The 13517-nt window shown below is 37.4% G+C and overlaps 1 protein-coding gene across 1 annotated transcript in view; it reads left to right on the top strand.

Annotated features, from left to right (window-relative positions):
* The first annotated feature begins 520 nt into the window (after positions 1 to 520).
* LOC126513774 (glutamate receptor ionotropic, delta-2) overlaps positions 521 to 13517 on the top strand; it is a 578836-nt gene continuing 565839 nt past the window's right edge. The window contains exons 1-3 of the mRNA XM_050162312.1: positions 521 to 666; positions 5201 to 5306; positions 7698 to 7751. Of these exons, the coding sequence (XP_050018269.1) occupies positions 521 to 666; positions 5201 to 5306; positions 7698 to 7751 (306 nt within the window). The remainder of the gene's footprint in view (positions 667 to 5200; positions 5307 to 7697; positions 7752 to 13517) is intronic.

Below are 13517 nucleotides of genomic sequence, written 5' to 3' on the forward strand. Positions count from 1 at the left end.
CCCAGTTTTACACTTTGAGAAACAGTTGACTTTGCAGTGTTGGCCAACTCTCAGCGGTGGCAGGATTCCATCTCCCAGGGGATGTGGCAAGACCCAACTGCACAACAGAAACAATAAATCTAGCAAATGCATTTATGCAATAACTTGGCAGTAATGGCTTTGGATTTGGATGGAAGTACTTGTGGTCTTCCAGCTGGAAGATCAGAGCACAGCTTCCAAAGCAAAAGGCAGAGTGGGATGGCAGATAGTGGCTGCTTGGAGAAGAACAGCAAAGAGCCAGGGCGCCATGCTGAGCCCAGGAGAACCAGACAAGACAGTGGTCTCTGGAACAGTCCCTGCTGTCCAGGATCAACATGAGGATGTCTGACGCCATCTGCTGGATAGAGTTGGGATTTCAAATCTCACGTGAACTCGCACTCAATTGCCTCCCCGTACCTGGCTTGTGTGCTAGGCGGAGGGCCATGACAAAAAACAAAAAGCAGGCTAGAGAAATGGCACTCAAGTGTATCCTAGTGTGAACATGTTTGCTGAGCCTCGGGAAGAGCAGAGCACAGTGTGGAGCACGGTGTGCAGTTACGGATTGCAGACACACCTGTGTGTCCATGCTTCCGCTCTCCAGACCCCTCTTGTGGTCCTGTTGACATACACAAACCACAGGGGCAGCTGGTTGGAGTTTCTACCACTAATCCATAAATTCCTTGATAAAAATCACTTAGGTATTATAGACTTTATACTTTTTGCCCTCTTTCTCTACTGTATTGGAGAAAACAGTGATTTGGTTTGGTTTTGTCTTTCATTGTTTAGAAGCTGAAAAAAATAAATAAACTGGAGGACAAGCAGCATCTGCACTTGTCCTACCATTAAAGTTAGTCATTTTTTGGTCTAAACTATTATGTCTGATTTGGGACGTTTGTGAACATAGAAAATCACTGGCTGTTCTTGCCCTGTGAAAACAGTACAACTAGTTGGCTGTGCATTCTTTAATTCTAGAGTAGAACTCTCTTATCAGATTGTAAATTTTCTAATTCATTTCAGCGAATTTTTAGTTATCGTTATGCAAATGTGTGGGTGCATTGACACTGATTCTAGCTCGTTGTTTCCAAAAAGTTTCAGTTACTTGAGATCTGCAGTAGGAAACAATGATTCTTTGTGAAGTCACGTAGAATTTTGTCATTCTGGACATCTCACCCTGGATATCCCTAAAGCATACATTAAGACACTAGTAGCTGATATTCATTGCAAACCTGGCATGGTTCATTATCTCCATTATCTCTTATCCTCCCGATGATAAATACTATTTTGATGATAACTACTATGTGGGAATCGTCACTATTCTCATTGACAAATAGAAAAACTAAGGCTTACCACTTGGTAGTTTGTTTAAAGTTACAGCAAAAGTAAATAAAATAAAATAAAATGGAAGCATCAATGCTGGATTTAGAGTTTATGTTTGTAAGCAGAGGCTGCAAGTTCTTTTCCCAATTGCTCAGACTCGAATAATCACACAGACACTATATTAATTACAACACTGGCCAATAGCTCAGGCATATTTCTAACTAGCTCGTATATCTTAAATTGACCCATTTTTGTTATTTTGTATTTTACCATAAGGTTCGTCATTTGTTATCTCTCCCTTCTTGGACAGCTGCATAGCATTTGCCTCTTCAGCACTTATCTGGTGTCTCTTTGACTCTGCTTTCTCTCTCTCTCTCTCTCTCTCTCTCTCTCTCTCTCTCTCTCTCTCTGTCTCTCTCTCTCCCTCTTTCTGTGTGTGTGTGTGTGTGTGTGTGTGTGTGTGTGTTTGTTCATACTTTCCACCTAACCTTACTCTGCCAAGTCACTGGCCAAAACAGCTTATTCATTAATCAATAAAAACAACACATATACAGAAGGACTTCCCACATGACGTGTTTATGAATGTGGAACTCCACAATATGATCTAAAACCATATTAATGATTTTTATGTTCATTATTCTTCTGAATTGATGTTCAGCACTTTGAGGAGCAGTTCAATAATAACATGTGTTTAACATTATTTAACTTACTGTTTCTCAGTGTATTCCATTGCAGAACATTGAGCAATTTTTGTGGGAACACTAATGCATAGAATGCAGTTCTAGAAATGCTAATGTAAGTTGCTATATTATTACAAAGGAGGAGCAGGAAGGGAATCACTCTTCCATATCTTTCTGTCCACTTCTTCTGAAATAAGTGTTGAGGCTTGGGACATTCTGCAGAGGCCTTCCTCTCACTAACTTCCACCTTGTACCTGGCATAGGCAGGAATAGGGAAGCAAACACCTATTTTCCTGGCTGCCGTGGTACACCAGCCACCCTTGTATAAATATTCAGAGCACCCTGCAAAGGAAACAAGGGTAATTGAGTTGAACCACAGGCTTGAGTGAAATAACAGCATGTTGCTGTTATTGTTTAGTCAATTAAATTGTCCTCTGTACTTGTAGGATCTGTTCCGCATTTAATCCCAGTGAGATACACAGTCTGGCAGTGGGGTTGATTTCTTTGCTTGAGATTCTCTTATTTAGCACAACAAAAGATTTGAGGACTAACATTGGAAGACACCATGATAAATTGTTGGCCTGACTAAAGACTGAGAAGTCCTAAGGTCCTGCCAGTGACAGATAGTCTGTCCTTACTCATGGCTTGTCTCACTGACAGGGCATGATTCCTCCTTCACCTTGTTCTTTGCTGAATTCTCTTAAAGTAAGCTCAGGCTTGTGGAAGGTGGAAGGTCACCTTTGAGATAATTACATTGCTAAATGCGGAAGTGGACCAGGCTCCATAGCACCACCCTGTATGTGGGACACGCTTTTGGCATACTACTAAGTGCCCATGTCTAATGCTGAAAGAAACTTACATAGTCAGAAGATTCAAAACAGATTATCAAGAAAACCTGTTTCCATGTCTCTTGCTCCTCAGCTGGATTCAGTTGCTGTTCCCACCCACAGCTTTGCTCTGCTTTGCTGTGTTCCTTTCAGCTTGCTCTTTGCTTTGGGATGCCCAGGAGTGAAGTAGTCTTTCAGGCTGCTTTTCTGACTCATCGTAGTAACAAACACTGTTATTGAATTACAAACGCTTCACTATTTGATAATAACCTAAGTTTTTTGATATTTTATTTTAAAATTACAACTAAAATTTACTAATAATCCACACAATGATACCTCATGATTGTAACACTGACATGCTTGGATATGAAAGGGGCCCTATTACCAAGAAGAAATGAAGATAGGAATTTCAATCCAGTTCCTTAATCCATTTCACTGATTTGAAATGTTTACTGGTAAAATGTGAGTTGTGTATGGGCAGTGGTGGCACATACCTTTTAATTCCAGCACTTAGGAGGCACGGACAGGCAGATCTCAGTAAATTGAAGGTCAGCTTGGTCTACAAAGTGACTTCCAAGACAGCCAGGACTTTTACACAGAGAAACCCTGCCTCGAACACCAAAACAGACAAACTAACAAACAAAAAATTTGAGTTGTGCTATTTAAGTAAGAAAGATGAGAAAAGATGTATGCTTTTCTAGCTGCTGTGAAGAAAAAGCACGGACATAAAATGAGTTAAGGAGGGAGGTCTTTGTTTTGATAGTGTTTAAAAAGGAACACAATCCAGTCCCTTCCCACACAGAAGCTAGGTTGGCACAGAAGTGGTGAGGTTGTATCAGAAGACAGGAAACACACACACAGAGAGAGAGAGAGAGAGAGAGAGAGAGAGAGAGAGAGAGAGAGAGAGAGAGAGAAGTGAAGACTTATGTGGTGCCCGAAGAAGCCAGAAGGGAAGTCATATCCTCTGGGGCAAGAGTTAAAGTCATTTGTGAGTCATAAGGTGGATGCTGGGAAACAAACCTAGGTCCACTAGCAGCATATACTCTTAACGTCTGAGCTGTCTCTCCAGCCTCCCATTATGTTAGATCAGTATAACTTTGTATTGATTTTGAACGTATAGGATCTCTTGATAGAGGTTAAAAGATCTGTGCCCGTTGTGCACGGATGGTGCTTCTCGCATTCATGATGGGTCTTTCCAGCTCAGATAAGCATTTATGGAAACAACCTTATAGATGTACCTGGAGTGTGTTTCCATGGTGATTATAAATCCAGTCAAGCTGACAATAAGAATACATCATTGGAGAAGCAATCTTCCCTAATAGCATTCTAAAATAACTATAGAAATAAAAACAAAACTTTAGAAATTCTAAGATGCCTTGGAATGATTAAAATAACATCTCAAATCCAGAATCTGGTCTTTTAACTCAGCAATGCCAATAGTTCGATACAGCATTACTGAACCTTAAGTGTTGTGACATAGAAAGGGATCGATATTATGAAACGTATTTAAATTATCAGGCAAACTGATTTGGATTCCCAGTGGTCATTCATTACCTACACTCAGCTACAAGGTTCCATTCTGTAAACATGTCTTCCTTAAGAATAAGCACTGTTAGTTGAGTCTGGTAATCTGTGAGAGGAATTATATCCTCACCCTGTTTCTCCTTTAATTCTCTAATGGATTTTCGTTTCCCTGATTTTCCACCTGTGCCTTCTACTGTATTTGGGTAGCAATGATTTAAGTTCTAAAGTCTAGGCTGTTGATCTCTGTCCTCTTTTGCCCCCTTTTCCAAATGACCTTCCTAATTAGTTCTTTAAAACTATTGCCTTCTTTTGTAACATTCAGTTAAAAGAAAGATCCAAGAACTCATATTATCTGATTATTAATTTATGAACAATTAACCTTGACCTAAGAAAATTATATTCCTCTTTAGTGGGTATTTTTCCAGATAAAATTTTGCATGGAAAAAGTGGTTCTTTAAAACTTGATGTTAGGGTGCTACATAGATTTGTTGTACAAATATTCTTCATTGCGTGGCTAAAGTGACATGACATCTCTCTCTTTTCATTAACAAGTATCATTCAAATAGCAATTGCTTTCCTTCTACAAAGAAAAACACACTTGGGGTAGGCAGTTCCAAATGTTTAATATCCACTAAAATGTATAAAGTACACCCCACAATTTCAGATCAAAACTTTAACAAATCACAAAAGCTCTAATTAGGCTATGATTGTGCTAATTAAAATTTAAGATCATAAAAGGGTACAGAGCAGATATTTGTATCATTTTGAATTATACAAGATAGTCTGAATTACTTAAGAAGTAGACCCAAAAGATAATGTTTCTTATTATTTCAGTGTGACCACAGGGAATGTGAAGAAAAGTTTTTCTCTGTATCAAGGCCAGTGTGACTTTCAAAATGCCCCTGATGATGTCACAGTGGTCTGGTCCACATGTTGCAAGGTATAGGACAGGCACAAGCACACAGACACAGGCATGCAGGTTTGAAAGTGTCCTGAATCACTTCTGCTTACATAATCGGTAATGGAACCAGGAATATGACTTTGAAAGAAAGATATGGAACAAATGATTTTAAAACACCACTGCAAGGAGTCATTAGAGGACTGGCCAACTTGAAAGTTTGAAAAGGGTCCTAAAAGACACTGTCTCCCAATGCACATGCAGCATGTCGGTGGAATACTCGAACAGAGGGGCACACAGGTCTATAGCAAAGAGGTCTCCACTGAGAATGTGAAAGGGACTGATTACCTGCAGTTAAGTGGTAGTAAATTTTTCCTTGTTTCAAATTTATACTGCCAAAGTGACTTTGTTTTGTACTATTCCTGGGGGAAGGAGAGTAGTGCACAGTCCTTCTCTACTGATAGTAAGGACAGAAGATGGCATCATGGTCTGCCATGAGATGGTTGCCTTTCTTCTTTGTAGAAGCTGTTCTCTGCTGTTCTATACTGTTCTCTATTCTCTCCTGTTTATTTCAAGCCATGGCATAGGAGATTGCTTTTACTTTCTGCACAAACTCTCCATGTTACCACTTAGTCCTGCAGTAAAGTAACTTCTAAACAATAACTACGTGTAATGTAGAATTTGCATGCTTGAATTTTCTTCAGCTGTCTGCATAGCACAGATTATCTTTAAAAGGGCAGTTAAATCCTAAATTATTTCTTCCATTTTTTTGCCACTAAGAATTTAGAAACGCTCTCAGTCTAAGTCATCTGTGGCTTGGCCTTAACTTTTTTCTAATCCACATTTTAAGTTTAAGGTTTTATTCCATACGTGAATGCATTTTTTCATCATATACAGAGATAGGTTTTCCTAACACCCAAATGTACAGTTTATACCTTTTTAAATTCTGATAGAATTTCCACTTATTTTCTAATGATTTTTATTGTTACTAAATCATTGATATGGCTTTAAAACTATTAATGAATAAAATAAAAAATGAAAAAGAAACTCTTCTATTACTGAAATGAAGATTAAAAGGTATTTTTCTCATTAGTTGAAACTGGAAATTGATGTACAAGTGATTATATGTATATATATATATGTATATATATATGTATATATATATATATATATATCCATCCTAAAAGTAATGCTGATAACGCCTGAAAATAGAAAACAAGCCTTCATATTTCTGATAAATCATTATCTATATCACTCATCAAGTTCATAGGATTCAGAGCAAAAACATATATTAAAATAGTATGAGATATCAATATTAAAAACAAGTATAAACAATTATATATTGAAACTGAAAAAGCACATGACAGTATAACAAATATTCGTTGAATTATATTTCTTCTAATCCCAGACAAATAGTACCACAGAACATACAATAAAAATTTATTTCCACTCCGCCTCACTCATTATGTGCTCTTGACAAGAGCTGTAAGGTGTCTTAGAAAATGTATAATATGAATGTATACAATGGAAACTTTGTTACAAAAGCTGCACATATATATGTACACACGTACACATATGCACTTACATACTTACAGACACATATCTAGAAACACACAAACACATACACACACATTTGTTCAGAGCCTACTAAGCTTATTTCTTGCCTGTGCCAAATAATCAAAGTTCATCAATCAAAATGGATACCCCACCAGACATGGTGGTCCACACTTTATTTTTCAAGATCTCTATAAGTTCAAAGCCAGCCTGATCTAGGTCTATATTATGTGTTACAGGTCACCAGCCAGGGCTACACAGTGAGATCCTGTTTCCCTCCAAAAAAAAAAAAAAAAGATTGATGCTTATATATTTTTTATCCATTTGTATGTTTTATCATCCTAAAAGCTACAAAAATTTCCTAGCTATAACATACTGTGAATGTAATATAAATTGCTTTTACTATTTTGCTATTTAACTTTAGGGTTATAATTCCCTCCAATACAACAAAACCATTTTTTTTCAAAATAGAGTTTACTAAGAACAGGAGCATACAGAGAGATGATAAAAACATAAAGTTATGATTGAATGAGATTATAACATTACCTAGATAATTATTAGGTATACAATAGCACTGCAATGTATCTAGAACAAGGAATATGATGTGATATTTGAAATCTTGAAATTTAGAAACATTATTATTTAAATGTTGTTCTTAAGATGTGCAGTTTTCTAAGGTTGATGAATGTTTTCAAGTTTATCTCTCAAGTCTCCTGTGCATCTGCCAGCAACTGTTGCTGCATCTACACTGCTTTCCTGATGTCTTTCCATCTGTGACTTATCCTTGACTTTCATAACAGTCCATTTACAGAGTGGATTGCTTTAGAGTGGGTCCATCTTCATGATTAACTCTGATGACTTGTTTGTTTTCTTTTCTAGGTGGTGGAGACTAATCTAGTTGCTTTTGACTGTCACTGGATCATTATAAATGAGGTAAAGCCACCCCAACCCTGCTAACAACCACCACTTTTTCAGATATGGAGTTTCAGAAGGCCTTCACCTCTAAGAGGGAGCAAAAGTAAAGGTTCAGTGTACTGCGTGAATACTTTCTAATAAAAATAGAACCAAAGTTTTTTTTATCTGAATTAAATAAATAGAAAAAGTCTTCCCTACTGAGTGTCTTTTAGCTTTTTCTCTTGCATACACTGCCTACTTAGAGAGATCGTCTTTATGAAAAGTTCAGTTCTTCTTTGTAAGCAATGTGAATCTCCCTCAGGGGAGAGACTGTGTTCCATTTGTATTTTAATGTCTTTTTTTAAACTTTCATATATATCTCCCTACCTGAGGATTTAATGGTTCAGCATGAACATGAATCAACAAAGAACAGATTTATTCACAAAGAAATACACCTGTTTTAAAAATCTAGACTTTTCAATTTCTTTAGAAAGTTTTCCTAACATTTTACAAAGCCAATATAAAGGATTAAGAGTATGTTACAATGTAAGAAAGTTGTTTTCTTAGCATTTGCTAGTCAAGATCGGCAAAAAGAGTAACAGACCAGACCTGGACAAATAGTATTACTGCATCTGGTAACATGATATGTACTCAAAATTATGTGTTGTCTAACTCTACCTATTAGTTATCAATAAACAGGGATTATTTATGTACCAATGATGTTGACGAGATTATAAAATGATAAAATTCTTTTGGGGGACAGCATACACTTCTGAAGAAAAATTTAGTTTTGCAGTCAACAAAATAGTTTTCACCTTGCCTTGTTATCAGTTACAACAGAGTTATTGTATAAACTGACAACATAACCTCTCCATAGTGTGGTTAAATGGAAGGTTTTTAGTGGAAATGTGAGAGACAGAATAACCAAAGGTACCTGTAAGAGTCAAGAGCAGAGAAAGAGAGTAGTATATTGCACACAGCCAGCAGACTGAATCTGGACAAGAAAGAAGCAAATGAAGAACAGTTGTGGACAGAAAGAAAGAGAATAAAGAAGAAAAGAAAGAGAGGGGAAGAGCTTTGTGTCCCTTCTGCCAGTGATAAGGAAATGGTTCCTTTTGGTAATGGAAAGCTGGATTCAGGAGTTCCTGGATGCTGGATATTATTGCACTACCATCAGCAAGGGGCTGTTTTAACAAAATCCTGTGCAGTTCTAATAGGCCTTAATAATAAAAGCCTGGAGTCAGAATTGGGGAAATTAGAGCAATTAGAGAGACAAAGGAGTAAAATTGTGGCCACCTTACCTCTCAACTCCCCAACCAAAAAAGACTGAGTTTTTATGTCTGCCTGCCTTATCATTTTCTCTCTCCACCCAGCCATATCACTTTCTGTCTGTCTGTAGAGACCTCCAGACCTCTATGGTTAGCTAGTTATGCCCTCTGCCCTTCAAGCAAGTTTTATTTGTACAAACAAGATAACACCACAAAACTCTTACTGTGTTCCGTGCTGGATCATATTTTCTAGTCCATGAGAGAAGTGCCATTTCTCTGTTTAAAACAAACAAACAAAAAAAAAAGATGTTGACAGCATGTGCCATTTACAACAGCTATCGCTTTTATCTGAACCAGACAGATGCACAAAGAAAGAACATGTTTGCAAGGAAAAGTTTTATCTGCCAGTACTTGCAAGGTCAGCTTTTTCCTTCTATCCAATTTCACTCAGGCACCTAATTCTCTTGATGTTCCCTTCAGGAAATTTGACCCAAATCCTTCTCTCCCATTTTTTTCAAGCTTATGATAAAAATTAATAAAAGAATTATCATTTACTCCAATTTCAATAAAAGGAGAAAAACCTATATTTTTCAAATTTGTTAAGAAGTCGAATATCTCCCCCCCCAAAAAACAAACCCTCACCAATATGCAAATGCCCATTTGACTGAACATGGAGAAAGTAATTATTTTGTAGTTCAGTTTGAGTAACTATGGTTTAGCAGCTAATTTTAATACAGGTGGCAAACATTTATTTAATCTTATTGCACCAATAGTTTCACAAAGAGGGATTATAAATCAAAGTTGGCATTGTGCATTATGGCATGAGTTGTAGAAACTTGGAAACAATATATTTTGTTTTAATTTTCACAAAGTATGTTGTACTAATGAGAGCTGCAGTAACTCGCAGGGAACAATCTGTTGTAGTAGTCTGCTTATTCGTTCCCAGCTGTTCAGCCTGAAATAATCACACAAAAACTATATTATTTAAATCAATGCTTGGCCCATTAGCTCTAGCTTCTTATTGGCTAACTCTTACATCTTAATTCAACCCATCTCGAGTAATTGTGTATCACCATGAGGTCATGGCCTACTAGCAAAGTTTCAGTGTGTCTGTCTCCAGCAGCAGTTCCATGGCTACTCCCCTACTTCACCTTTCTTCCAGCATTCAGTTTAGTTTTCCTTACCTACCTAAGTTCTGTCCTTTCAACAGGCCAAGGCAGTTTCTTTATTCACCAATGGTATTCTCAGCATTCAGAAAGGAATCCTCTATCACCTCCCCTTTTTTGTTTAAAGAAAAGGAAGGTTTTAACTTTAACATAGTAACAAAACAGTTATCAAGCAAGAATTACAGTTACAATATTTATATCTACTTTATCCTTTATCATAACTAAGGAAGACTATAAATATAACTACAAATTCTTCAACTCCATCAGAGACTCCAGAAGAATATAATATTACCTTAGTAAACAGAAAATGCATTGTCAGAATCTTCCAAAACTCTAGAATTGACAGAGACATCTTACTGCTTAGAGAATCACCCAAAGTTCCTCTGCATTGTTGGGGCATCCATCTTCAGCCTACAGGCCCATAATATTTGGCAGACTTATCCATGAAGCATGAAATTTCAAAGACAATTCCACCTGTATTGGCTGTTTGATAGTCACTTTCTTCTATGTCCTGCAGAATGTCTGGCAGACTCTTCTCTGAAGCAGGAACGCAAAAGGGCTGTCTATCCTTTAGGCAAGTTCAGCAGTCATTTTTCTATGAGTCCTGCATGCCCAGTTCATCAAGTAGTTGAGGCAAGAGCAGTTTCTTGCTCAAATGACTAACCAACTCCAAAAGGAGCCTCTTTGATGCCCATCTTCCTCTTGAAGTAGATTGGAACTGCCAGAAGCATATGTGTCTCACTGTCATGAAAAGTCATAAATTCTTATGTAGAAGGAGTGGCAGGCTGCGTTCCTGCCACCCAGCTCCTGGCGACCTGGCTAGCTTATGCCCCAAAATAACCACACCCAAACTGTATTCATATAAACATTGCCTGGCCCATTATATCTAGCCTCTTCTTAGCTAATTCTCACATCTTGCTTAACCCATTTCTAATAATCTGTGTAGCACCACAAAGTGGTGGCTTACCAGGAAAGATTCAGCATGTCTGACTTGTGTGCATCTTGTGCCAGAGCTTCATCGCATCTGACCCACACTTCCCTTCTTCCCAGCATTCTGTTCTGTCTACTCCACCCACCTAAGGGCTGGCCTATCAAATGGGCCAAGGCAGTTTATTTATTAACCAATGAAATCAACACAAACAGATTGACAGATGACAATACTACAACATTCTTACACATTTTAAATGCCATATTCTGAAGGTCTCTGAAAGATTTGAAGAATAACATATCTACCTGAAATATATCTTTATATATCTAGAAAACCTAACTAAAATGACTACAAGATTGACTATTATAGATGATTCTCTATTAATCTATATTTCTTAATTATACATTACATTTTAAATGAGCTGTAGAAACACAATACCTTAATCAAGAGCAGAAATATACATAAAACAAAATTGACATTAAATTTGTATCAATAAACCAAAATGTATACCAATGAAAAGTATCCATCTCTATAGCATATCCTCCTTGAAATATAAACAAACATTTATAAACAGTATTTGGGAATATGGGCATAATTCTTTAGACTACTTCCTGCTGATTGGGACACTATTAATCTTGTCTTTATTGGTGTACTTTGTGTGCTAGGTTCATCTCTGTCAGCAACTGAGCAAAATAATTATTTGGGGGTATTTACAGCAACCTTTCAGGGGCTCTTGGTGCATCAAATCACATTAGTCTGGAAGTATTCCACATGTTTTCATCCTCTGTAGAAACAAGCAGAACCTCTTTTCCAAAGCAACATATCCTTAGACCCAAAATTTGAAGACAAAATACCTTTAAAGTATATATGTTGTTTAATTAGCTTCTTCACAGTCAAAAAATTCAAAGAAAACACAATAATATACATAATCCAGACTCTGTGAATTTTCCATCATTACATGGCTTATTATTATTTATTTCTTTAATCTATGGCTGTTTGTACTCTGTATCTTTAAAGACTTTATTTATTTTTTAAACCATTTACTTCTTTTTTAACTCAATACTTTTTTTCCCTCCCAAGCCTATGTTTATTTATCTAATACTATGACCCATTTAGAGGTTTTTTTCTATCTAAATCTGTCTTTATTGTGTATCTGTAATTATTTTTTGACCAGAACTGCTTATTAAAGTGCTAAGCATTTCTTTAAAACTTAAGCTGTGGCATTACTAGGGTATATATGGCCTGCCTACTTGTTATGCCCAGTCTGACATGGTAGAGGAGGTCCATTCATTGCCTCTGAGTGATGTACACCTCCCCAGTTCCAAGTATGCAGCAGGTATATGTTGAGCCATTTAGCAGTTTGTAGCACATTGCTTACAAACCCCATTTAAATAACCTGCCTCCTGAAAGAGTCAGAGACAGCACTGGCATCATTGCCCAGAAAACCAGCATTTCAAAACAGTGAGGCTTTTTTCCTGCTACCACTGAATCAGGAAAACCTCTCTTAAAGGAGTCATGCAGCTGCTTACTTCTAGCAAACAGAGCCCACCCAAGAAAATGCTGCTACCAAACCATGCTTAACTCTGTTCTTTTGTGTCTAGAATTCCTTTTGAAGATTTCTCAGGTTTTACATGGATTTAGTACACCACATTGGTGTGCCATTTTGTTGTTAGAAGGGCCACTTGTTGGTTCCCGGATGATCAGCCCCCAAATAATCTCACAGAAACTATACTATTTAAATCACTGCTTGATCCATTAGCTCCAGCTTCTTATTGGCCAACCCTTACATCTTAATTTAACCCATCTCAATTTATTTGTACATCACCATGAGGTTGTGTATAGGAGGAGGCTGCTTGTTCATCCTGGCCACCCAGAACCAAAATAACCACCCAGAAACTATATTAATTAAAACACTGCTTGGCCCATTAGATTGAGCTTCTTATTGGCTAACTCTTATATTAATTTAACCCATTTCTACTAATCTTTATATTGCCAAGTGGTAGTGGCTTACCAGCAAAGATTTGACATATCTGACTCTGGCGGCTTCCATGGCATCTCTATCTCTGCCTTCCTTCCCCCAGCCTTCCATCTTCTCCACCTACCTAAGTTCTGCTCAAAATGCCAAGGCAGTTTCTTTATTCATTAATGGTAATCACAGCAAACAGAGGGGATTTTCACATCAGTCGTGGCCTACCAGGAAAGTTTGAGTGTGTCTGTCTCTGGTGTCTACTCCGTGGCTTCTCCTTTACTCTGCCTCCTTTCTCCCAGCATTCAGTGTAGCTTTCCCCACCTACCTAAGTTCTGCCCTATCAACAGGCCAAGGCAGTTACTTTATTCACCAATGGTATTCACAGCATACAGTGGGGAATCCCACATCATCTATCAGTCAAGTTAGAACTTGGTGATGATATTACTATTCTCCCTACGCTCAGTGGATTCACCT

The sequence above is a fragment of the Alexandromys fortis genome, unplaced genomic scaffold (genome assembly GCF_014885135.2).
Source record: "Alexandromys fortis isolate MF-2015 unplaced genomic scaffold, M_Fortis_MF-2015_v1.1 scaffold_117, whole genome shotgun sequence".
In the NCBI taxonomy this organism is placed as follows: Eukaryota; Metazoa; Chordata; class Mammalia; order Rodentia; family Cricetidae; genus Alexandromys; species Alexandromys fortis.